General features: G+C 39.2%; 1 protein-coding gene across 4 annotated transcripts in view; it reads right to left on the bottom strand.

The window, feature by feature from the left end:
• Positions 1-2,070: 2,070 nt before the first annotated feature.
• Positions 2,071-27,961, bottom strand: part of LOC137088924 (NAD-dependent protein deacylase sirtuin-5, mitochondrial) — a 29,223-nt gene continuing 3,332 nt past the window's right edge. For 3 of the 4 annotated variants that reach the window (XM_067452305.1, XM_067452307.1, XM_067452306.1), the window contains exons 4-10: positions 23,999-24,224; positions 18,337-18,424; positions 18,212-18,265; positions 12,594-12,717; positions 12,395-12,510; positions 5,356-5,394; positions 2,071-2,509 (exon numbers count right to left, since the gene is read on the bottom strand). In XM_067452305.1, coding sequence (XP_067308406.1) covers positions 2,437-2,509; positions 5,356-5,394; positions 12,395-12,510; positions 12,594-12,717; positions 18,212-18,265; positions 18,337-18,424; positions 23,999-24,224 — 720 coding nt within the window. In that variant the 3' untranslated portion in view covers positions 2,071-2,436. The remainder of the gene's footprint in view (positions 2,510-5,355; positions 5,395-12,394; positions 12,511-12,593; positions 12,718-18,211; positions 18,266-18,336; positions 18,425-23,998; positions 24,225-27,961) is intronic. The other variant, XM_067452308.1, reaches the window with a different exon arrangement.

The raw sequence follows: 27,961 nt of genomic DNA, 5'->3' as shown, positions 1-27,961 counted from the left end.
TCGGGATTCATATCGCCAATGTCACGTGATTTCAGCAGTTTGACACGCGATCCGAATCTTGAATCATGACCGTTTTATTCTTTATTTGAGGAACACGGAAGAGAAGACAATGTTGAATAAAGTCGTATTTTTTGTTATTTTTGGACCAAAATGTATTGTCAATGCTTCAAAAGAGTCTAACTAACCAACTGATGTCACATATGGACTATTCTGATGATGTTTTCATTACCTTCTGGACGTGGACAGCAAGTGGGCATACACTTACATTCAAAGGACAGAAAGGCCTCGGACTAAATCTAAAATATCTTAAACTGTGTTCTGAGGATGAACAGAGGTCTTACAGGTGTGGAACGACATTGGGGTGAGTCATTAATGAAAGAAATTTCATTTTTGGGTGAACTAACCCTTTAATACTATATAGAACACACCTTTTTTATTTGAATGTAGTACCTATTCCACAGCGAGAGACTCAAACACGATGATGAGAAATGATGTTAGTGAAGAGAAAAGCACTCAAGACACTCAATCTGAATGACATTTAAAAGAGTGATGGAATCATTTGTGATGATTTTTACATGAAAACACCTGTATGATGATCAAAAACTAAGAGATCCATATAAGAGAACAGAAACAACTACGCATAGTCATCGGATATTAAAGGAAGAATCTCTTGTGAATCATTAGCACTTTTGCAGGAAATATAAATATAGCCGGTGATTCACTGACCAGAGCAAATGCTTTGTTCAAATTCCTGGATGACAACAAATTGTCCATACTGAATTGCATGTGTCATGCAACGGATAGAAAATTCTCTGAAGATTCAGAAATTCTCTTACTGCATTTTTTCATATTGTCTACATAAAGTGTGTGTGCCATTCTCCTGAGCTCTGCACATCAAAAGCCATCAGTGTCCTCCCCAGAAATGTCGAGTACATGGTTTCTCAAATGCCACCCAGCATCTCCAAAAATATTCTGAACTGTACAAACCTATAAATATAAGTGAAAGCCCTCTGAAGATTCTGCAATGGTCGTACATTAGGTGTCTCGGTATTATTGAGTATATCAACCAGATCCTTTCACAGAGAGGAGGTTAAGTAGCATTTCCAGTGGAATCGTGTTGTGTGTTAGGTTTCACCTCTGCCCTTGGCGAAGCCATTTTCAAGAAAAAAATAAACATTTATATACTTTTTAACCTAAATTGCTCATCGTGCTCTGCTCTGTGACACCACGGATTGCTCAATCACGTCGGAAAGGTCACGCTAGATGTAGGCGGAAGTACCACCCCAAGCGAATGTGCCAAGACTTATACAAACGCCATTTACAAACAAAACTTCAAAATTGTCCGACGTCAGTGTTTAACCTTTTGTTGCTAAAGGATGTTTGTATTAGTCTTTGAAGGAGCACTTTGTAAACACGGGGGTGGTAGTTCTGCCTACGCTTAGCATGACCGTCACTCTATCATTTTAATATGCCGACTGTGGAAACAGTGACACATCTTTATGGATTGTCTAATGAATAGAATGTTTAAAAGAACAGCATTTATTCAAAATATAGTATTTTGTATACACTGATCAGGCATAACATTATGACATCACATTATAAGTGAACATTTTGTTCTCAAAGTTGATGTGTTAGAAACAGGAAAAATGGGCAAGCGTAAGGATTTGAGCATGTTTGACAAGGGACGAGTTTGGCTAGACAACTGGGTCAGAGCATCTCCAAAACTGCAGCTCTTGTGGGGTGTTCCTGGTCTGCAGTGGTCAGTATCTATCAAAAGTTGTCCAAGAAAAGAACAGTGGTGAACCGGCAACAGGGTCACGGGCGGCCAAGGCTCATTGATGCACGTGGGGAGCGAAGTCTGGCCCATGTTGTCGTTTGATCAAACAGACGAGCTACTGTAGCTCAAATTTTTTTTGTGGCTCAAAAAAAAAAAGAAAAAAGTATGACTTTGACGTCAATCTGATGATGGAAACATCCATGATAGAAATCGGTGTAAAAGCTGATGAAGAGCAATTTTATGAATGTATCATGAGTTTGCAGGAAGAGCCACAGACACAATCCAGACACAGCCTGTGGAAAATGCTTTTATTCACTGCTGTGTACAGATGAAACTACCGGAATAACATGAAGGCAAACACTGGAAGAGTATAGCACTGTATCCCACATTCAGACATGATATGATGTGAGCTCAGACGTGTCATGTTGCTCTAGCCCAACATGACTCATGCAAACGCAGCACGGCCCGTAGGGACTGAAGTGAAGGCACTTGGGAAACTTTCAACAGCACAAACACACATTCATGTGCACTTACTTTGGCATATTCCCAGTTTATGTTCAACAGTCCATATTTCAAAAGCAGAGAGATGAATATGATATTGTTTTGTATGCTTTTTCCTCTCGTTGAGCTCCAGCTGATCCGTGAGCGTCAGACGAGCTTCAGATGAGCTCAGACTCGTGGCGCGCCAGTGCGGCAGGAAGAGTGGCTGCACAGCGGCCTGGGAAGTGAAACCTGCAACCAGACCAGTCAGATCTCATAAGCGTCACGTTTACCACTGCAGACACGCGGTCAGCTGACGCCAGAGCAGATCAGCTGATTACTACATGACTGTGATTGATCACTGTGTCATATTCCAACAGTTGATTGTAACTATGATTGTAAACTGTATAGCTGATCATTGTCCACATCTGCCATTGTTTAAAATAAGAATTTTTGTTTATTTTTATTTATTTATTTGCATGTTATTTAAAGGAACGCTCCACCGTTTTTAGAAATAGGGCTTATTCAACTTCTTTCCTACATTTAGATATGTGGGCAAATGCATTTTTGTCTCCGTGCATTCATTATTTTAGTCCTATGTTGCCAGCTAGCATGTCCTGAGTAAAACTGATCCCCCAAAAAAACACTTATGGCCTGCGTTTTCACTACGAGTACAAATAGCGATGAAGATTAAGACTAGCCGATTTTCTAGGCAGATATTGACTTATGACTATATTATGGGGAAGCACAGGCGAAACACTGCTACTTGGGTGCAGAGATATCACGTAACACATTGCAGTCGCTCAACAGCTGGAGGATGTGAGGATGAGAGCCATGATATCTCTGCGCCTAAGCAGTAGTGCTTTGCCTGTGCTTCCCCATAATATAAACCCAAGTCAATATCTGCCTAGGAAATCGCCTAGTCTTAAAGGTCGTGTTCTTCGCGATTCCATCTTTCAAACTTTAGTTAGTGTGTAATGTTGCTGTTGGAGCATAAATAATACCTGTAAAATTATAAAGCTCAAAGTTCAATGCCAAGCGAGATATTTTATTTAACAGAAGTTCCCTTTCAAAGCCTACAGCGAACGGCCGGATTGGACTACAGCAGGAAGTGCAGGGATGTAATGACGTCACTAGAACCGTTGACTAACCCTCCACCCACAAGAACCAGAGGGCTTTTTTTTTACCCAGAGGGTATGACGTGTAAGGGGAAGAAAATTCCATAATTTATGAGAATTAAGACACTTAATAACCTGCCACCTACAGTGGACAACTAAAAATGAGGAATGGACAAAAGGTCAAGCTCAGATGATCTGGGCAGGAGAGTAGGAGAAGATCAGGTCAGATGGAAATAGAGATTCAAGACCATTAAATGTTAGAAGTAATATCTTAAAGCAAATAGGTTATGCCACATGTAGCCAGCGAAGATCATGCAGTAGAGGAGTAATGACAGCAGAATGCCTGGTGAAGGTGAGAACTCTGGCTGCTGAGTTTTAAACATACTTTAACCCTGCAATACGTTTTTTAGGAAGACCAAGAAATAGAGCATGGCAATAATCCAGACAGGATGTGATTAATGCATGAATTAAAATGTCAGCATCAGCTAGAGTGACAGAAGATCGAAGACGTGCAATATTACGAAGATGGAACAAAGAGTTTTAAACAACAGAAGAAATATTAGAGTCAAAAGACAGAGATGAATCAAATAAGACACCAAGATTATGTACAGATAAAGAAGTCTTAACATAAACCCAGTCAATTTTCAAAGCACAGGTCCATCCTTTTTACATAAGGACATTCCAAGACATCCAATGCTTGATATGCATGATACACGCAGTGAGTGAGTTAGGCAGGGATGGTCTATCAGAGCTGGTGGTAAGGTAAATTAAAATGTCACCAGCATTGCAATGAAAGTGAAGTCCATGCTATGTAATAATTAGGGCCGGGACTTTAATTAAGATTAATTACGTTTAAGATTAAGAACGTTTTTCAATGAATGAGTTTCGACGGACCGATTATACTGGAACACCAACTAGCGTTCACGAGTCACGACAACAATAAAATCATAGTGAACATGAACGAAGAAGCTGATGAGACCGCTTTGCTTGGACCCGTGGATGGAATTATTATTTTTTTTAAACGAAAGGATGGAAGCGTCGACAAGAGCATGGTTGTGTGCAAGATATACAACAAGGAATTTGCGTATCACCGCAGCACATCGAGCCTCAAATATCACAAATATGCTATTGCTACACTTCATGGCAAACATTGCACTGGTCTGCTGGACAGAAATAAATAAACAATATTTTGTTGATTAAGCTTATGTATTCAGTCATTATTCAATGGTATACTAAAAATCCATGTGAAAAATGTATTATTGTTCTCAGGTCAAATATTTATATGCAATTAAAATGCAATTAATTTCGATTAATTAATTACAAAGCCTCTAATTAATTAGATTAATTTTTTTAATCGAGTCCCGGCCCTAATATATATATATATATATACAGTGCCTTGCAAAAGTATTCTGCCCCCTTGAACTTTGCGACCTTTTGCCACATTTCAGGCTTCAAACGTAATGATATGAAACTGTAATTTTTTGTGAAGAATCAACAACAAGTGGGACACAATCATGAAGTGGAATGAAATTTATTGGATATTTCCAACTTTTTTAACAAATCATATGTTTTTGAAAGGCTGAATACTTTCGCAAGGCACTGTGTGTATATATTTATATATATATATATATATATATATATATATATATATATATATATATATATATATATATATATATATATATATATATATATATATATATATAAACAGAAGAGGACCAAGAACTGAACCTTGAGGACCACCCTGTGAAAACCTAGCAGTGGCAGATTTATACCCTTGTATGGTGATATAATATTTTCTATCACGTATATGATGTAGGAAATGAGCCAGGAAAGAGCTGAATACCGATATCAGAAAGGCGGGAAATTAGTATTTCATAGCAGACTGTGTCGAATGCAGAGCTTAGATTAAGAAGAATCAAGATATTTATTAACCATGAATCCATGGACAGAAGAATGTCATTCAAAGATGTCACTTACAAGAGCAGATTCAGTGCTATGTGATGATCGAAATCCTGACTGTAAAGGTTCAAAAAGACCGTTAGCATTTAAAGGGTTAGTTCAACCAAAAATGATATTGATGTCATTAATGACTCACCCTAATGTCGTTCCACACCCGTAAGACCTTCGTTCATCATCGGAACATAGTTTAAGATATTTTATATTTTATAGCATTGTCTTTTCTTCCATGTTTTCATGAATCAGTGAATCGACCAATACTTCGGGCCGCCAATGTCACGTGATTTGAGCAGTTTGGCGGTTTGACGCGATCCAAAATGCTGAAATCACATGACATTGCCGACCCGAATCATTGATCGATTCACACTGTTTGAATCTTTTTGGAGGCACATGGAGGAGAAGACAATGCCGAATAAACTCATAGTTTTTGATATTTTTGGACCAAAATGTATTTTTGATGCTTCAAGAGATTGTAACTAACTAAATGATGTCACATATGGACTACTTTGATGATGTTTTTATTCCCTTTCTGGACATGGACAGTAAAGTGGGCATTGACTGCATATGCTCTGGGACTAAAATATAAAATATCTTCAACTGTGTTCCGATGATGAACGGAGGTCTTACGGGTGTGGAACGACATCAATTTCATTTTTGGGTGAACTAACCCTTATAAGTAAGATCTCAATTGTGAAGCCACAACTTTTTCAAGAATTTTACTTAAGAATAGAAAATGTGAGATTGGCCTGTAATTGCTCATGTTTAGATGGTTAAGGCCGGGTTTTAAAGAATAAGGCACTATAGGGCTGTTACCAATTATATTAAATCATTTACACAGAAAAATTGCAATTGCATTTTATGAGCATATTTTGAATATACAAATAAGACATTTTGGAAAGAGTTATTCTTTTAAACATGAAACTAAACTGCCAGTAGGCCAGGGCAGGTGACCGTTGTAATGAGAGAGTAATTGAGTTATTAATTCAAACGATTTGTTCAAGAATGAGGCAGTTGTTTATGAAAAAGGTCATTGAATCTTGACTCAAACGATTTGTTCAAAATGCTAAATCATTCGGTAATGGAACAGTGTTGCTGTGAGATGCGCTGTGGTTCTGCTGTGATCTTTGTTTAGAACTATTTTCACAGCTGAAACCGAAAACAAACAAACAATCAATATTGCATTTAAAGGGTCATAAAACCCTGTTTCAGCAGCTGTCAGTTCTTGCAACAGTTTTGAAAAATGCTGTAAAACTGGGAATGGTTAAGCTGCAGAGTGGAGGGGGATTAGTGGAGAAAAAGCATCAATAACACAAATACATCAAGTAATTGCAAAATAAATGAACAACCCTCCGCATGATCTCTGCACAGAGAATATAAATATGAACACGCTGCTGTTGCATCATTGATAACTGTTGATGCTTATTTTGAAGCGTTTTATGAGCCGTTTGATTGGTTAATGGGCCGTAAAGAGCGGTTACACTCACAGTGTGAATGAATCGCGTTTGTTTCGAATACTCAGGATCAACTGAAGAGAAGTTATGTGATGCAGAAACTCTTACAAAAAAACAAACAAAAAAAAAACTTGTTTTTGATCCATTAATGCATATCTCACTGATTGCGATCTCATTTTTTGAAGCGCCTGTCAATCAACGCATGCTGCTGTGTTAAGCGAGTTGTCTTCTCACAGGATAAGGACACGCAGACTCTTGAATAATTAAGCAAGTCGTCTTTTCATTGGATAAGGACACGCAGACTCATGAATAGGCATGTGCCGATATCAATTTTTCATGTTGCGATTAATTGCAAAGCTTTTATCACGGTATTCATGGGTTTCAGTCACGTGACTTTTTTGCCGCGGCCTCCATCTTTAGGACCTTTGCGTAGCATAGCCGGTTACGCCTCTGTCTTGCAGACCGCAGACAATAATTACATGATTACATTATTATGTAGGCTATATCTATGATCGGAAAGATTTCACACGCCAAAATAGCACATCTCACCACTGACGAAACGTCAATACGTCAACGGTATAGATACTTAACGTCAACGGTATAGATACTTAAAGAAAATAGATACTTGTCTTTAGGATTAGATCCTTATTTACTGCCAAACGAACTGCTGACACCCAGTGGCGGAGCCAGAGGGGTGCGGGTGGCACTGGACACCTTGACATTTGACAGGCCACCCTGGGTGCCACCCCAAAATTTAGATCGCTATTTCCATTTCACTCACATCCTATTGAAAGCAGCAAGTATTGACGTGCGGTCGCACGGCACATTTTTCATGTACCCTACTATAATTGTTGAATATTAACCATAGAGAATAACGTTGCCAAACATATGATTAATCAACAAAATTTGTGTTTAAACATTGTTAATAACTTCACCCTAGGTTGGAGTAAGTAGCTATTTTTCTTTCTGTGTAAAGTCTGTGTTTATGGAAGGTTAAGTAGCCTATTTGCGCTTTTTTGCTGTTGCAGTTTTACAGCAACACATCGATGCCACTTCTTTCATTCTTGAAGAAAAAACGTTTTGCCTGTATGGTGATTAGATTTACTGTTTACTGCGCGGCATATGGCACTTCATCAATAGCGCAAACACAGGAAGCATGGCTTGCACTTGAACGAGTAAAATAATTATAAAGGTATGCCAAAAATATAATAGTAAACACAGTCGGCTATGTATACCGACTACCGAATGTAAGCTGTGAAATCGGATGCATGTCTATTGGATTCAACATTGTGCATTTGGTCTTAATGATTGCACGAGCTCCTTCAGTCTGTCATTTCACGAGTTCCCACTTACATCAAATTAAATAGAGTAAAGATTATGCGTATTTGGCGTGCTGTCCAGGGGAGGGCTCCGGGCTCGGATTTTTGCCCGGACCCAGAGTATCCCCCCCCCCGTGGTAAAGATACTCTATAACTAGACTGTAATGTTTTATGCATTGTGATGGCATGTAATGAGGGTTTATTAAATTGAAGTGAGGAGATGTGGTGGAGGGATGCCAAAATAAAAATGGTCAACGAGAGGAGGTAAATCTGTAGTATAAGTACACCTCCTATCGTTGATCAGATTGATTAGCTTACCATGCTCCACCTGTGTTTAATTAGGTTTAATTATCTGACGTGCTCCCCTTGTTAATTAGGTTTGATTAGCTGACGGCTCCGTTGTTTAATTATCTGTTAGTGCTCCTCCCGAAATTAGTTAATAAAACTTCACTAAAGTTAATCACAGAACAAAAGTGAAACTTAATTCTGTTCTCACTTGGCTGATCTGTTCACTTGTATTTGATATTGTTTTAAATGTTTAAATATTGCACCTGTCAGTAGCCTACATAACGAAATATTCTTTGCCGTGAATACTGCCGACGATGTCTTTGTGGTCTCATTTTAGTACTTTATTATTATAAATGATTGTTAAAAGTTAGCAGAAAAAGAGCGAAGTATTTCTGACGACGCTCAGGGTTTTTGTGGATATTGTAAAATGTTAATCCATGTTTATTTTATTTGCTGTTGTCACAGCCCACAGCACAGCAGATAGACGCATGTTGCAATTCAGTCCTACAAATGGCGGCCGCACCACTGTGTGACACATGAAATCTAAGAATACGATATCACGATATTGAAAATAAGTTGCAAAAAAAGTGTTATCATAGCTTTAAGAACTATTTTTGTATTGACAAAAATAACTGAATGTTTAAATACAATAATACAATGCACCAAAAATATATACAGCTCTGGAAAAAATTTAGAGAAATCAATGTTAAGTGGTCTCTTAATTTTTTCCATAGCTGTAAATGTACAATTTTCAAACAGATTAAACAGATTAAAGTGCAAAAGAATTAGGCTATAAAGAACAACAGGTAAAAAATTAATATAAGGTCTCATTATTTAATGCATTAACTAAGACTGAGCAATAGCTTCATTTGTAACAGAAAGTATAATGTTTTTGGTAATGTTGGTTAAGAAATACTGATCATTGTTAGTTTTATTTTAGGTCCATTAAAAAAGTTATTTTGTTATTAAACAGTAGCTAAAAAATTAACATTACTTAGAATAATTAATTCTTTATAAGTATTTTTCATTGTCAGTTTGGTAATAATGAATTAACATGTTAACTAATGAAGTCATATGTCTTTTGGACAAATAATCCAAAAAATTCTAATCATTAGGGCATGTTGTTGTCCAGATTAAAACATAATGTTTAAGTTTGAAAATAAATAGCCTATTAAGTCTTTAAGTATTAAGTATTTGGTGCTGAGCCTGTGATGAACAACATTGAGATTACAAAAACGAATGGCTGTTTTAAAAACTTCTTCACTAGCGCTGTTGCTTTTGTTTGCGGGGTTTCCGGGGTAAACGCTGCATTCTGCCGTTCCATCAGCGCCCTCTGCTGTCACTGAGCGGCACTTCATTCAGTGCGTCTCCTTCACCCGTTCAATCATGTGCAAACCATAGACTGTAAAAAAATATGGACGTCGTGTCCCTGACGTCACCCATAGGATTCCAATAAGCTGTTCTGAAGCTTAAAGTAGGGACGAGCTGGGCGTTTCCATCTTGTGAACGAGTCATCGTGTGTCACTCCCGGATAACAGAAAATGGGCAAAAAGGTGGGATGTGCGCGGAGCTGAGGTAACGCAATGACTATAGACGGCAGATAAATGGCTATCTACTTGTAACCACGCCCCTTAATTATGCAGAACTTTAAGGCTTTATATAACGTAAACGAATGAGTTATAAAAAATTCACCCCCCTCACAGTTAGAATTAGCCATATAGGCAAAAACCACAATTTGTACCAGGCTGTAAACATGTTTTTTTCTGCTGTAAAGTTGAGAATTTTAACATGGGGCTCAATGAGATTCTGCTCCCTTCTGGAGCCTGCCTCTAGTGGCCAGTTAAGGAATTGCAGTTTACATTACTTCCGTATTGGCTTCAAGAGAGATCGCGGGAGGTTGCTGCTTGGTGCAAACGCACGTTGGGCTTGTTTACATCTGAGCGCGTGTCCCTTTGGCAGAATAGCGGTGTTGTGCATTTATACGGTTGATGGGCAAAGTATTCTTGAGTGCATTATAAAAAATTTAATAATTGTTAATAAATAATTATTTACGATATTTTGAAGTGCCCACGATAACAATATCATGAATATTCATTATCGTGATTTATTACACGGCTCTGTGAAATACTTGATTCTGATTGGTTAATCGCGCATCCCAGCGGTATGTTATTTCCAGATAACATTATATTTAATGTAATAAAATAATATTTTTAATATTTATTAAAAATCATAATATACACAAAGGCATCGATTCGAATCAGAAGGCTCTATTAACCTACCGGAGCCGTGTGGAGCACGTTATTTGACGGACTAGCCTGACGTGGTCATACTCAATTCTAGTCAGAATATGAGTCTGAAACTGCTCCATTGGGCTGTGATTATGGGGCGTGTTTCAACCCGCCTCACCAGGAAAGACATCAATTGGATAGACCTACAACCAATCAGAGCAACGAAGCGACGCATTGTCAAATGTCAGCAGACAGAGTTAAACTCCACTGTGTTGCCAAGTCCGCGTTTTTTTCCCCCGCGGGTTGTTTTCTATGTCCGCGGGTTGAAGCGCCTATTATGTGATATATAGACCCACGAGTGCGAATTTTAGCAGGCAACCTTGCCAAAATAACACACATTTTACCCCCCAAATGCCATTTTTCCCCCGGAGAACCCCCCGAGAAGCTATTGTTTAGGGCTAGCAGTTGGCGGGTTTTGTTGTAAAAACTTGGCAACCCTGTCTGCATGCACGCTGAAATCAGGCTGGAATACACGATCTTTGCCAGTGTTGTAAAAAAATAAAATACTTTAATGATACACAGAGTACTTACCCAACATGATCATCATTTCTGAGAGAAATTGTGAGGGTGAATGCATATACAAACAAGCTCTCCGTTTAGGATTCGAAAAAATATAATCCAAGCCCCTTTGATGACGTGCATGATTACGTTACTGTTCGTCATCATCTGTCCATCATCGTCTAAATCCCGCCCTGATGATTTCATTGGTCCAAACAGTCTCTGTTCGGGGATAATTACTCCTCTATGGAGCAAGGCCAGACCGAATTGCCCGACCTAAAAATGTTGTGGGCGGGGCCAAGTTCGGCTGGCATCCAGGCAATTGACGCACAGCTGCATTTTTTATGGACTTTAAACACAACTACAACTACTGCTTGGATTAACGTTAGCCTGGACTTTTTAAATATAACTCCGATTGTATTTGTCTGAAAGAAGAATGTCATACACCTATGATAACTTGAGGGTGAGTAAATCATAGGCTTGGTTTCATTTTTGGGTGAACTAACCCTTTCAGCATTCATTTTCAACATTTAGCATATGGCAAATCTTCAGCAATAGATAAAGGCTTAAAGCAGGTTGGAACTGTTTTTCCAACCTGGTTCCAACCTGGTTTTTCTCCGCTTCGCATCGGGGTCCTGATCACTCTGTCAGGGTTTATTCTGCGATAACAACCGGCTGGGTGTACATTATCCCTTACATATCGCATTATCGAAAATCGGCACATGCCTCCTCATGAATAACTATGAGATACAGAGTCATCGCCATACTATAGTACGATAAAACGTTCTGTGACGTTGATACGAAGATTAATTTAAACCCGAAAGTTAAATAAAGAGCAACAAAAACTAATGGATGGTATTATTGACTTCTATGATGCTCAACACTCATAACTCTATTAAAATCTCTTAAGGGTTTCATGACCCTTTAAAATGTAGGTGACTTGACTTTAACTGTTTATTGAACTGTTGTATGAAATCAACGTCACATTTTTAATCTTTGTGTGTGGTGCTTGAATTCTCCTCGAGAGGCAGCGTGAGCCTCGACAGCGCCACCTTGTTACAGTCAGTAACATTACAGTACGGACATTATTTTCCACCATCGAACGCCACTTACAATAAATGAAATAAAAATCACAATGGATGCAATTTCAAGCCTTGTACATGTTTGCTCTGTTCAAGTGTAATTGTGGGGGGTCTTGTCCACTTCATGAACTGACCTGAAGCGTGCTGTGTTTGGTGTCATCTTAGTGTTGAATTCGGCCACTGGAACGCCTCGGGACGCAACCTGCGGGCCAAACACGGCTGCCGGATACACCACAGAGGACGTGCCGACCTGAGAGACGGAGCACAGAGCAAACGAGACTTCAGACTCTACAATCCGCGTTCAGCTCGTTCCGAAGTGATCTGAAAACTGACCACCAGACATAAGTCGCACGTCTCCAGCTCCTTCTCCACTTTAGTGAGGATGTGCGAGTCCAGAGTCTCTCCGAACCAGATGACGTGAGGCCGCAGCAGACCGTCACAGCCCTTCTCGTGACACCTGCGGCAGAAACACCTCACATTAGCGCAAAACATTCAAGGAAAGTTTTGGCCACATGTTAATCAAATGGCCATATGAAAGACTGCTGGGTAAAGTCTGTCAGTTTGGACTACTACACAAACTCTATTTCTTCACTTGTAGAAATTGGGACAGATATTACTATTGGTAGAATGTACCTCTCAGTATAATAATAATAATAATGGCAAAATATTACAATGTAAAGGAATAATCATTGTAGCAAGCAGCGAGTCAGAGAGGGACTGTGAGAATGGGGCGAGGCCGGCGGTGTGAGTGATGATGAGTATCAGCTGCGCCGCACTGGTCTTGTGTTTCACAGAGGAGCTTGGATACATAAAAGGAGGAGCAATGATAGTAAAGGACGGGAGAGGACCAGGCCTGGATTTTACGTTATGTTTATGTTTTATTATGTGTGTGCGGCAGCCGTCCGTTATGGGTTGCTTGCGTTACTTTTAGATTGTTTCCTTTAGATTAAAGTTTGTTCAACGTTCGCCGGTTCCCGTGTCCTTCTTCCCATATCTACATACCTCATTACAATCATGTTTTAATTTTAACTGTAATCCTGTCGCAGCTTTTAGTTTGCCAAAAGAATTATAAAAAATGTACAGTATATTTTCATTCGATTACATTTTTAAAAGTTCACTAAATTGTTAAATGTTTATGCCTTCATTTGATTACCACCATTTTTGATAATAAATTGGTATTATATCATAAGTCCAGAAAAATGTAAACACACAATGTAGTTTAATTTCCATTTAAAGCTGCACTGTGTAACTTTTCCGTCTGCTAGAGGGGGCCTATTTCAAACAATCATAGTTTGATGATGCCAAGTTTGAGTGCAGCATGTGGTCTTCACCTCACAGCCGGTGGAAATAAATCGGGATAGGACTCATGTTAGATAGAAATCATGTTCATGAATGTGATTATTAACGTTACTGTAGTATGAAGCAGAGCAGGACCGAGTGTTGTCGAGTTGAGCAAGGCCGCTGGAGCGATTGTTACACAACACACTGCTTGCGAGCACCAGCACAGTCACCGGCGCTATTTTCGCTTTTCCGGTCATGAGTACTTGAGAACTTAGCTCCGTTTTATCATATTAGATACATTTAAGTGTGTTTAAAAGGATGTTATGACGTTACTCTGTGCATTCGGTCAGCAGCTGCTGTGACACTTGTTGCACACTGCGTTTCTGCTAGTGATGTCCGGTTCGCGAACAAATCGTTCTTTTTAACCGGATCTTTATAGTGAACCGGTCGAACCAGTTCACCAAATCGAACTGAATCGTTCAAAACGGTTCGCATCTCAAATCAGGGCTGATCCCACAAGTTACTATAGTTATTAACTTTCTGACATGAGTGACAGTCCCTCTGACTAGAAATAAACTAATATCTTGAAGTAGATGTTGTACAGTCTTGTTCAAAATAATAGCAGTACAATGTGACTAACCAGAATAATCAAGGTTTTTAGTATATTTTTTATTGCTACGTGGCAAACAAGTTACCAGTAGGTTCAGTAGATTGTCAGAAAACAAATGAGACCCAGCATTCATGATATGCACGCTCTTAAGGCTGTGCAATTGGGCAATTAGTTGAAAGGGGTGTGTTCAAAAAAATAGCAGTGTCTACCTTTGACTGTGCAAACTCAAAACTATTTTGTACAAACATTTTTTTTCTTCTGGGATTTAGCAATCCTGTGAATCACTAAACTAATATTTAGTTGTATGACCACAGTTTTTTAAAACTGCTTGACATCTGTGTGGCATGGAGTCAACCAACTTGTGGCACCTCTCAGCTGTTATTCCACTCCATGATTCTTTAACAACATTCCACAATTCATTCACATTTCTTGGTTTTGCTTCAGAAACAGCATTTTTGATATCACCCCACAAGTTCTCAATTGGATTAAGGTCTGGAGATTGGGCTGGCCACTCAATAACATTAATTTTGTTGGTTTGGAACCAAGACTTTGCCCGTTTACTAGTGTGTTTTGGGTCATTGTCTTGTTGAAACAACCGTTTCAAGGGCATGTCCTCTTCAGCATAGGGCAACATGACCTCTTTAAGTATTTTAACATATGCAAACTGATCCATGATCCCTGGTATGCGATAAATAGGCCCAACACCATAGTAGGAGAAACATGCCCATATCATGATGCTTGCACCTCCATGCTTCACTGTCTTCACTGTGTACTGTGGCTTGAATTCAGAGTTTGGGGGTAGTCTCACAAACTGCCTGTGGCCCTTGGACCCAAAAAGAACAATTTTACTCTCATCAGTCCACAAAATGTTCCTCCATTTCTCTTTAGGCCAGTTGATGTGTTCTTTGGCAAATTGTAACCTCTTCTGCACATGCCTTTTTTTTAACAGAGGGACTTTGCGGGGGATTCTTGAAAATAGATTAGCTTCACACAGACGTCTTCTAACTGTCACAGTACTTACAGGTAACTCCAGACTGTCTTTGATCATCCTGGAGGTGATCATTGGCTGAGCCTTTGTCATTCTGGTTATTCTTCTATCCATTTTGATGGTTGTCTTCCGTTTTCTTCCACGTCTCTCTGGTTTGCTCTCCATTTTAAGGCATTGGAGATCATTTTAGCTGAACAGCCTATCATTTTTTGCACCTCTTTATAGGTTTTCCCCTCTCTAATCAACTTTTTAATCAAAGTACGCTGTTCTTCTGAACAATGTCTTGAACGACCCATTTTCCTCAGCTTTCAAATGCATGTTCAACAAGTGTTGGCTTCATCCTTAAATAGGGGCCACCTGATTCACACCTGTTTCTTCACAAAATTGATGACCTCAGTGATTGAATGCCACACTGCTATTTTTTTGAACACACCCCTTTCAACTAATTCAACTAATTGCCCAATTGCACAGCCTTAAGAGCGTGCATATCATGAATGCTGAGTCTCATTTGTTTTCTGAGAATCTACTGAACCTACTGGTAACTTGTTTGCCACGTAGCAATAAAAAAATATACTAAAAACCTTGATTATTCTGGTTAGTCACATTGTACTGCTATTATTTTGAACAAGACTGTAACTCCAATCGTTAGCTGAAGTGAGACACGTTTTGCTGAGAGATCTGATGAACTCACAAGCAACTGATACTGAGCATGCGCGTGTAACTTAACGTAGCGGTTCTCGGATCTTCAGATCGAAAACCGTTTCTGTCGGACACGTTCGATACTGAGAACCGATGAGCTGCGAATGCGTTTTATTTGTTCAGAGGAACGAAATCCAAGTTTTAAGTGTATAAAACTAATCACATTTGGAAACATCATAACAAAGCTGTCTTATCACTGTATTATTTTAAAGTTTGGAAACAATGGATTGTAAAACGATCAAATTAAACATTTATTTGTTTTATCAATAATGCATGATATTTTCAGAAACAGCTTTTTTTCTTATTTAATTTCTAAGTCGATACACATAATAAAATGTAATCAAAACAGTAGGTTTGATATCAGACTACATATTCAGCTTGCAACAGTTCTCAGCTCAGCACACACACACACTGATACAGCGGTTCTCGAGTCAGGACAGGGTTGCGGGTCGATCTTTCTGATCACCAGTAGAGAATCGAGAACCGTTTCTATCGGAGACGTTCGATCTTTCGAAAATGTTCGACTCTGAGAACCGGTGAGCTGAGATACTGAGCATGCGTGAGAGCGTCGTAACCGAACTGTTTCTCTCGGACTGGGACAGCTGATGCTGATAATACATGAGCACGGGTGAACTGAGGATTTGTGTAAGTATGTTATGTCAATGTAAGTTTATTTAATCTGTGTGAAACATCAGTGTTTGCACGACAGTGACTGTATTGAGTGCTGTTGTAAAACAGAAATGAAAAAAAATATCCAAGATGATGATGTCAATAATAATTATTACTATACTAAGTTGTGATTACAAATATTTTATATGGATGTGTTTGAATGTATTTTCATCCGCTGGGATGATAGGAATGACGTCATTACGTAAAGACGTAAAAGAACCGGTGATCCGTTTTTTTTAACCGGATCATTGAAACGAACTGTCCAAAAGAACCGGTTTGCAGAAAAGAAACGAACTTCCCATCACTAGTTATGCCAAAATAAAACCGAGAAACTGAGGGTAACGCAGATATGACAATTGACAGGCGACTCCCTCAGATATCCTGGCTCCTTGGTTAAAACTGCAATTTTCTCACAATTTACAAATAGTTGGAAACATTTGGGATATTGTAAGAACTCAACTGAACAAAATATATAACAGTGGCCTAGTGGTTTATGGATATTTTACTGCAAAAATACTACATAGTGCACCTTTAAAGTAGCCTGGATGCCAGCCGAACTTAGCCCCACCCACAACATTTTTAGGTTGGGCAATTCGGTCTGGCATTGCTCCATAGAGGAGTAATTATCTCCGAACAGAAACTGTTCGGACCAATAAACTCATCAGCTTTAGCCGATGACGGACAGATGATCAACAGAAACGTAATCATGCACATCATCAAAGGTGCTTGGATTATATTTACTCGAATCCTAAACGGAGAGCTTGTTTGTATATGCGTTCACCTTCACAATTTCTCTCAGAAATGATGATCATGTTGGGTAAGTACTCTGTGTATCAATAAATTCTTTTATTTTTTTACAACACCGGCAAAGATCGTTTATTTCAGCGTGTGTGCAGACAGGGTTGCCAAGTTTTTACAACAAAATCTGCCAACTACTGGCCCTAAACAATAGCTTCTCGGGGGGTTCTCCGGGGGAAAAAATGGTGTTTGGGGGGTAAAATGTGTGTTATTTTGCCAAGGTTGCCTGCTAAAATTAGCACTTATGGGTCTATATATCACATAATAGTCGCTTCAACCCTTGGACATAGAAAACAACCACAGGAAAAAGCGCGGACTTGGCAACACAGTGTTAGTTGAGCTCTGTCTGTTGACATTTGACAATGCGTCGCTTCGTTGCTCTGACTGGTTTGCTCCATTGGGCTGCGATTATGAGGCGTGTTTCAACCGAACCAGGAAAGACATCAATTGTATAGACCTACAAAGGTCCACGTCAGGCTCCCTTTAAAGTTAATTTAAAGACAATTTTTTTTAATTGTATTTCATAGGGCCCTTTTTTGTTATACAACAATTAACAACAATTTATTAAAAGTTTAACATTCATGATTTCAATTAAATAGAGATGCATTTTCATTAGTACAATTCTTAGAAAACGTACAAATGAAATACTGAATAATTCAGATGGAATAAAAAAAAAAGTTACATTTTGGGAGAAATAAAACTTTAATAAAATATTATAGGGCCCTAAAAAATAAAAGACTTTTTGTTAACTTTTAATATTGTCAAATTGTATGTTTAATGATTTCCATTAAAGTTTAGTAATAAAAAGACATGCATGATTAATTTAACAATTAAAAAACGTAAAATGGACTTGGGACAAAAAAAGAGATTTGTGGTAAAAATCAGGTATGTGTTTCGGTGGGATACCTGGGCAGGTCTTTGACAGGTATGAGGGCGTCAGGGACATCCGGGTCAGGTGACCTGAGGGAGAATCACTATTAACGGAGCTGCTCTTTAGAGTTGTTTGACATGGTTCTGAGGGTGCAACCTACCCTTTGCCCTCCAGTGATGGACAGATGGGGCTTTTGTGATTAACCTCCACATTTCCACAGCTCACACACCTGGTCTGAAACTGGTTACCTACAGACACAAACAAGACATTCATCCAAACCAAACCCAAATTCATTTTGTTGTGTTCCTGCAGGACATCAGTTATGCTGATTGAGTCACTATAACTGCACAACTCACAGGAAACTACGAGAACGAGTCATTTTGCATTTATTCAGGGATTTATCTGAAAATCTTGTCTGAGACGACTCTGATCAGTCAGAACAATGTACCAAACATTACAAAATCAGAAACCTTTCCAGCACATTGCAGAGCGCCGAGCACGTGCTGTGATCTGTGACTTTAGAATCATAATGAGCAGCTGACTTCAGAACACTTTTGCTAAAACAAAATGTAATATAATTCAAATTCAAGCACTTTTTTAGGATTTCCATTAAAATTTCAACTACTTTCTCCAGCACTTTGAAGTCAAGAATATCACACAATTCTAAATGTTTTAATGTAGTGAACAAACACACCGTTTGGAGGCGCTGGATCACCACACGCTGGTGACCCCTGCTGTTCAGAAAAGCGAAAATGCAGCGAAAGACTTATAATCTACAGAATCTGTGTTATTTTATTAAATTGTAGGGCTTTATAAATCTGCAATGAATCGGATATGTGCATTTGTGCCTGCCGTGCATATAGACAGATTGGATATTCCCCTGTCATAGTCGTACGTTAGGGCTGCATGATATATTGTTTTAGCATCGATATAGCAATGTGCATATCTGCGATAGTCACATGGCAGGATGTGCGATGTCAAGATGCTCCATATGGCCAGCTGCAATCTGGTTCAGAATGCTTGTGATTCACTGATTAAATGCAAAGTTTAACCATCAGAGAGTGAAAGTTGATCATTTGCTTGTGTTTTTAAGTCGACTCGGACATTAGGTACAAGTGTGCTGCAAAAAGTCCAGAAAAGTCAAGCCAACAAAGCGTCTCGATCGCCCCCAAGTGGCTCGTCCCAGCATAGCTCAAAAAACACACCCTATTCATGTTTCCTAATGTGACGCAAGACAAACTAAAATATCAAATTACGCTTCAAATAAGTTTCTTACAAAGATGGTTTCTGTCATTTTAGGCAGTTTTTATCCCACTAATGTTAGTTCAAGTGTTCGTTCTTTAAATAAGTTTAGTTTTAGTTAGTTATTTGATGTTATAAAAATGGGGGTGTGACATCATGATTGAAAGATGAAATTGACAGCTTCTCTGAGGGAAGTCGTCGCTGAGGCAGATTTTCTGCTAGGATTTTCGGGAGGAGATTGGAGCTTTAACTTTAATTTCTAAATTCCCAGAATGGTTTATTTCACACCAACATCATGAATTGCAGTATTAACACTAAATGAAACGGGTACGTGTCAATTATATTAGGTCCGTGCATTCATATTAAAGGGTAAGTTTACCCCAAAATGAAAATTAACCCATGATGTACTCACTCACAAGGCATCCTAGGTTTATTTGATGTTCTTCTTTCGGACTAACAAAATCAGTTTTATTCTAAATGTCCTGGCTCTTCCAAGCATTTTAATGGCAGTGACTGTTGGGTCATTTTTGAAGTTCATAAAAGTACATCTGTCCGTCATAAATGCTCCATACGGCTCCGGGGGGTTAATAAAGGGCTTCTGAAATGAATGAAGGCATTTGTATAAGAAAAATTTAAAACTTTATAAAGTAAATTATCTAGCTTCCGGTGAATTGCCTTTCATAGTTCAAAACGCTTACTCTTTGTCTGACGAGCGTAACTGGTGTGCAATGTCGTCAGACATTCATTTACATTCATTACATTTTGTAAGCATTTTGAACTGCGAGTGGTGCAGGCAGGGCCGTACCCACCATTGAGGTCCCTGAGGTCCGGACCTCGGTAATTCTCCGAGGTGTACATAATAGAAGTTGCAAAATAAAAGCCTATTAAGGCGGCGTGTACAAACAGGTGTTCTCACCTCGCCTGGCGTATGTTTTCAATTGTTTCCAATGGATGCGCCGCACTTTTCAATAGCGCCAACAGCTGGCAAGTTTTGTCCATTTTTACGTGTTGAGCGTCCAGAGTTCAATTTTGGGTGAACATCAATGTCCAATCACAGTGGAGGAGAGGCGGGACAAATGCCACAACCACCAACCGGCACATCGAACAACGACTGATGTTTTACATCACAACACCACGAGAGCGCTTAATAATCAGGGATGCAAACAAATAAAGTTTTCTTGACCTGGTTTTCTTGGAAGCCTTCAGCTTTACAATTGTAAATTTACATTTACAACTTTGTTTTTACCGATACAGACGAAAATGAAAAGAGTGCTTCAAACAAAGCTCAGCTTTGAAAAGAGAAAAGATACAGGGCAAGAGAAGGAGACTGGGGAAAAAAGAAAGAGAGAAGATGATGGCGATGAGACAGAAAGAGCAGGTAGCCCACTGTGCTCAGAATAGAAAAAGCATTCGCCTACAATATATTCCTAATTGCTACACATAATGTGATTCTTGTCAGTGAAATCCAGGCTAAAGTCTCATAATCTAATATTGAGATTAGGAGCATCAAATTTTGATTTCACTCATTAGTTATATTTTCACATTGATTTCTATCTTTGACATGATCTTACTCATTCAACATTAAATATATCAAGGTTATATGATCAAATAATGTAAATCACAACTACTTTAGCTACACTGTAAAAAATGATTTAGAAAAAAGTTACCTGGTTGCCTTAAAATTTTGAGTTCATTGAAATTAAAATTTTGAGTTAATACAATGAACATTTTTTGAGATTCGACAACCTTTATTAAAATATTATTAAAAGATTTTGTAATCATATTGGGTAATTGTGTGTGTTTTATTTCTGATGACGCAGTGAAACATGACAAATAGTGCTATTTTCATGATTTATCAATTTTTTTATGTGGTTCAGATACAATAATATTTTGAGTCTCTATTTACTAAACAAATTTCCTTCATTGTATCAACTCAAATTTTAAATTTCAATAAACTCAACATTTTAAGGCAACCAGGTTACTTACTTTTTTAAGTTAAACCAACAAAAAACAAAAAACATTTCTTACAGTGTAGGTTTTTAAAGAACGGAGTCACACTTATGTCGTCTTTGGCTCAATTTAACAACAAAACTGATTTTCTGATTTTCTAATTTGGAGTCTAATTTTTTTTGCAACATTTAACCAGATTCTCATTTATAAAAATCTGTTGTCTTCTTAAAATAATTTATACTGCACACTGACATGGTTTTAAAGCTACAGTTAGCTGATTCTTAGATTTTCTTATGTCTTAAAATGCATATGTAAAGGAGGGAAATGTTTTTTTTTCAAACCCTCCAAAATTCATATTTGGACCTCGGTATTTAGAAAATCCTGGGTACGGCCCTGGGTGCAGGTGCTACACTTTTTCCGTAAGTTGAACACTGAAGGCGATTCGCCGGAAGCTAGATAATTTACTTTAGTAACGATATATATAGATGCACTTTTATGAACTTCAAAAATGACGCAAAAGTCACTCCCTTTATAATACTTTGAAGATTTAAAAAAAGTTGGTTGGAATTAACATTTTTAATACAACTCTAATTGTGTTCATCTGAAAGAAGAATGTCATAAGCCCCGTTTCCACCAAAATTATCCGGAACAATTTGTACCAGGAACTTTTTTACAGGAACTTTTCTCCCCCCAGACCTGCAGCTGTCTGCGTTTCGACCGCGATCTAAAGTTCCGAGAAGATTAGGCAAATTAGTCCGGTGATGTAGGACTGCGCGCGACTGCTCCTCCAAGTCAGTGAAGGACATGTCTTACTGCAGTAATCATTTTTGCGTGTACCGATCCGATTGAAAAATGGACTATTTACATGAGACGTTATCTAAACCGATCTGATGTTTACATGTGATGACTTTCAATCGCAATCGCAATTTTGTCACATGCAGTTTGTCTGCCGCATCAAAAATGTCAACGCTGTTTTCTCCAGCAGCTGGAGTGTGTTTACTGTAGCCATAGCAACTCTTAACGGCCACCAGGACTAATACAGTATTATTTATAGCTATTTATTTGATGTAAAGTGTAATAATCATCTCAGAAAAAAAAAAAAGTTCTGTCAGGCGCAGTTAAAGTAAAAACTGCCTGGGGCAATATACGCTGTGTCATTATTCCAACATTATCTTCATAACTTACGAAATAAAAAGTTTACCCCTCAGAAAAATTAACTTTCCTCTCTTGTCAACATGAGCGCGGCGCGCGCCGTCACGTCATGTAAGGACGCACACTTAAAAGTAATCGGTCAGGTCGTTTACATGGTGAAAAAAAATTAATAACGAGTATGGAAGAGATTCAAGCTGTGCTGCTTTTGCTGGTTATGTATAGGTTTACTAAAGATGAAATTAACAATGATAGAAAAGAGCACTAATATGGAGATTCAGCAGAATGCAGCATATTCAGAAAGCTTGTAAAGCTAGATTTAAAATGACAATGTATATTATTATCAGCTATTACGGACATTGCACGTGAGATGGCTGAGACGAACGTGGCGCGCGCCATCAGACAGAGCCCAAGACAGATATTTACTGAACCTCGCAAGACTTTTAAAAATGCCCGTTGAAATAAAATGCTGCTTGATATAAACCAATCAGCATGTTCAGCGCCCAAGTCCCGCCCTCGAAAGTTCCTGAACTTTGAAAAAGTACTACCTCGCGAGCAGGGCCGTTTGGAGGGGGAAATATTTACCCGGAACTTCATTTAGACCCTGGTTCCTGCGGTCTAAACACACGAAGTACCACCCAAAGTTCCTGGTTCCTGGGTAAAGTTCCTGCGGTGGAAACGGGGCTATATACACCTAGGATGGTTTGAGGGTGAGCAAATTCATTTTTGGGTGAACTATCCCTTTAAAAGGACAGCAGCCTTTTGTGTCCTTCAGCACCCGCAGCTGTTTGTGTCACCAATGGTGATCAAACAATAAAATAAAGCTTTAACAAGGATAAATTGTATCAACTAATGAATTATATTTGCTATATTTCATTTATACAGTGAAGACTGTTATTTTACATTTATTTATTAAATATCTGTACCTGAATACTGTTAGATTTACCTAAAAAACACAAAGCACTGCTTATTTCAACGGTATCTTTCTTCTTTTATTATTTTTTATGCATTTATGCATTATACATTTTTTATGTATTATTTTTTAAAATTTATTATTTTTATGCAGATTCACTCCCCTACAAAATCACCCAATTATTCTAGAATGATTCATTATTTTTTCAAATACAGCTATTCTAATCATCCGATGAAATAGCTTTTATATTGCAATATATATTGCAGAAAAAACAAAATATCACTAGTTTATGACCCTTTTCTAGAGAAATCATTGTGCCCAAAAAGTAAACACAACATACACTTTTAAAATGAAATGCAATCAGCATGTAAAATATAAGATCAGTGTGTCCGTTTATCATTAAATCCATGTTGTCGTTGTATTGAGGATTGTTCTGTGGGTGTTAAATCTTGAAACTTTCACCTTTGCAAATGGGCCAGTGTTTGAAGGATGCGCAAATGCTTTGTTTCTCCCATTACTATGATAAAATATGACTAATAAAATGTTGAGAAATGTGGTGTGCTCTGACCGTGGACCTCCAGCACGCGCTTGGACCCGGCACGCTGGTGCAGCTCGTCGATGTTCTGCGTGATCACCACCAGCGAGCGGCCCTGGCGGCTGAGGCGCGCCTCGCACTCAGCGATGGCTATGTGTGCGGTGCTGGGCTGGGCATTCAGGGTCAGCTCTCTCCGGTAGTGGTAGAACTCCCACACCCTGCTGGTGTGACGGCAGAAAGACTGGGGCGTGGCCAGATCCTGCGGAAAGACACACACAGAATCACGAGATTACAAAGACATCGTTAAAATAGTCCATGTGACTCCAGTGGTTCAAACTTAAATGTTATGAAGCGGCATGAAAACTTGTTGTGCGCAAAAACAAACAAAAATAATTTTATTCAACAATCTCTTCCGTGCCATTCCCCTACACGATTCACGTGAGCACCACAACACATTCATGTGATCATGTGGTCGTGCCCGGCCAATAGTGAGCCGATGTTCTGCCTTAAAACCCAGAAGCGATGATTTGATTTTGAATCTTGTCTTTGGCTCTGTGTGCTCTGGCTATCTTTTGCAAGTTTTTTTTTGCCACCAGATGGCAGCAAAGAGTGAAAAAAGAATCTTAGGGTGCTTTCACATTTGATTGCTGCCCCCCCTGCACTGTGCTCATATTATATTATTTGGTTCAGAAACGGGGTTCGTTAGCATCATTAAAGCAGCAGCTGTTTACCCGGTTGCTTAGTAACGACAGTCAGCGTGAAGGCGGCGAAATGCACAGCTTTGCTCCCGTCAGTTTTATATTTTTTAACCGTACTAGAGTTCACATGAACCGAACCCCAGACCATCTCTTTAAGTGGATTAAAGGATCGCAAGTGCGCACCCGAGTTCGGAAGATCGCGTTCACATCATCCAAACCAATTGAACTCTGACATCAATCGAACTGGAGTGCACACCAAAACTGCTGGTGTGAAAGCACCCTTAATCATACCTTGAGAGAGAGAGAGAGAGAGAGAGAGAGAGAGAGAGAGAGAGAGAGAGAGAGAGAGAGAGAGAGAGAGAGAGAGAGAGAGAGAGAGAGAGAGAGAGAGAGAGAGAGAGAGAGAGAGAGAGAGAGAGAGAGAGAGAGAGAGAGAGAGAGAGAGAGAGAGATGCAAACGACAGCCGAGGACAGAACCAAACATTCACACATAGCCTGGTTACACTTCAGATCTGTGATAGTCTGATTTTATTTTAGATTTTGGCTTCCAAAGATTATAATAATATTTTATGTCTAGCGCAACTTAATTCCCTTTGTAGCAGTAGCCTAATGGGCCTTTCACACCGAACGCGGAATGCGCTGCGCTTGCCGCGGGGTTCAGCGCAGCCCTTCAGATGCGCTTCACTGGCCAGCGCAAAGTAGGCGGAGTTTTCAAAACTTTTTGCGGGAGTTCTATATGTCTATTTCTATTCATTCAATCAGCAGCAAATATGTATCTGTCCCGTGCTAAAAAGCGAGCGATTAAGCGATAGCAATAACCCTTCTAGTAAGAAGAAGAGAGAGAGCAGCAAGGAAGAAGAGGTATATATATACACACACACACACACACAGAGTGTGAAAACAAGGCATATAAATAAGACATATATCAATATATCATTATGATTATTATGTATATGCCTTGTTTGCACATTGTTTGTGTGTGTAGGCCTATATGTGTGTATTATATTATAATAACATTATTGTACTGACACGCACAGTACAAGATGTTCATCCATTTTGATTTCCGTGCTCGTTTCTTTCGATGTACCGTTTCTATTGGCCGCGCGGGTAATCGTCACAGAGCGCAGCGGCAAAAGTTAAAATATTTTGAACTTTGACCGCGGCATGCGCGCAAGCTCGTCAAGGGTGCGCTCCGCTGCGCGTGCGCTTTTGTCGGCGCAGCAACAAACCGTCCTTGCGTGGCGCAAGCCATTGAAATGAATGGATTTCTTAGCGCAGCGGCGCCGTTGCCGCGTTCGGTGTGAAAGGCCCATAAGCTGTTATTTCTCAAAAAACTCAAACGTAATGACAGAATCAGCACGATCAGTGATTGTTGTAAAATAATGTCTAGCTACTGTTGTTAAATTGTGGGACGCTTTTTATAATAAAAAGAGTTAAAAAGCATAAAAATGTGCGCAAGAGATTGTAATCACAGTTTGTGTCTAAAATGGACGTTGTTATTATGGATATAGTCGGGAGAAAATGTAGTACATCTGCCTATTATCAGTCGCCTATAGATCTGCACGTCTGTCTTAAAGGGGGGGTGAAATGCTGTTTCATGCATACTGAGCTTTTTACACTGTTAAACACTTGGATTCCCATCCTAAACATAGTCAAAGTTTCAAAAACTAATGTTGGACGTTTGATGGAGTATTTCTGTGTCAAAAATACTCCTTCCGGTTTCTCACAAGTTTCGGAGAGTTTTTTTCGAGTATGGGTCTACTTGACGTTAAAGGGGGGGTGAAACACTCAGTTTCAGTCAGTGTCATGTCAATCTTGAGTACCTACAGAGTAGCATTGCATCCTGCATATCTCCGAAAAGTCTTTATTTTTTTTATAATTATATAAGAAAGATGCGCTGTTCCGAGTCTTTCCGAAAAAAGCCGAGCGGGTGGGGGCGTGTCGTGTGAGCGGAGCTAAATAATGACGTGTGCAGCAGCGCGCTGCTATTGTGTTTGAGTCGAGTGCGTCATCCCTAACAGCGGGAAAAAAACTTTATTCAAAATAAAAATATGGCTTTTAATCAGATACAGCCATACATCTATGATCCGGAATCAGACCCAGAGGCTGCAGTTGAACAGGAGCAGCAGCAAAAACGACTAGAGCAGGACATCTCTATGTGGTACAAGTTATACACTAACTATATAATATGCTTAGCGACTTGTGTTATTTACATATTTATACTTGAATTATATCGTCGTATTTTTGTCTTTGAAGGTGTACATGTGGGAAGTGCAGTTGTGCACGTGTGTTTGTGTGTTTACGCGTGGTTTGTGTAGACAGTAAGCAGACTGGTTTTGCACGGCAGGTTAAGTTAGTGTTTACATAGAAAGACACGGAATAGTAGCGCATTTGAATGAAGAAGCGCGCTTATTTAGTTCAACATATTTCCCCACTCTTTGTGTATTGTTGTTTGGAGTGCTTTAACAATACACAAACATAAAGTTACACATATAGTGGCCAGCTAAACAAATGTACACGCACTACACATCGCATGCTCCATTGATCAATTTATATATATAGTAATATATATAGTAACTATACGTGATCATGTTTGGGCTACTTGATGAGCATAGACATTTGAAGCAGTCTAACTCACCGCCCGCGGTTCTAACGTTGGGACCTTTATCGTTGGGACTGCTCCATCCTTCAGCATTAGGCGATCGGGAAAATCCTGTGTCAAGCTGGGCCTTGTTTATGAAACAGTCGGCACCGAAATGCAGCGAACAGATATAAACATTCGCGCAACTCAGTTGCTGATCCGGAAAAGCAAATTCCATCCACTGTTGCCTTAACGCGGGGTTTTGGGGAATCTGTGCAGGACTGTCTTGGTCTGGCAACCAAAAACGCACTTTTTTGGTGACATTGTTATGTTTAGCACATTGTTATGTTACCTGTTTAGCATCCTACAAGCCAGCGCTTTGATGGGCGTAGCCTGTTGCTTTCGCTCTCTCCCTCGCTCTCTCTCACGCGCTTCCGGTAGAATTGTCCGTAAGGCCCATACAAGGAAATTCCGCCCCCATTAACGTCAAAGGGGACGCATGATCTCAAAAAACTTGCCGAAACTTATGACTAACCGGAAGTAGTATTTTTGACAAAGAAATACTCCCATCAAACATCCAACTTAACTTTTGAAACTTTGTCTATGTTTAGTATGGGATTCCAAGTCTTTAACAGTGTAAAAAGATCAGTATGCATGAAACAGCATTTCACCCCCCCTTTAAAAGATCGGAAGGTCCTTGTATGGGCCGTACGGGCT

The sequence above is a fragment of the Pseudorasbora parva genome, chromosome 9 (assembly GCF_024679245.1).
Source record: "Pseudorasbora parva isolate DD20220531a chromosome 9, ASM2467924v1, whole genome shotgun sequence".
NCBI classification, from domain to species: Eukaryota; Metazoa; Chordata; class Actinopteri; order Cypriniformes; family Gobionidae; genus Pseudorasbora; species Pseudorasbora parva.
The sequence above is the reverse complement of the archived record's forward strand: the minus strand, read 5'-3'. Positions and strand labels throughout refer to the sequence as shown.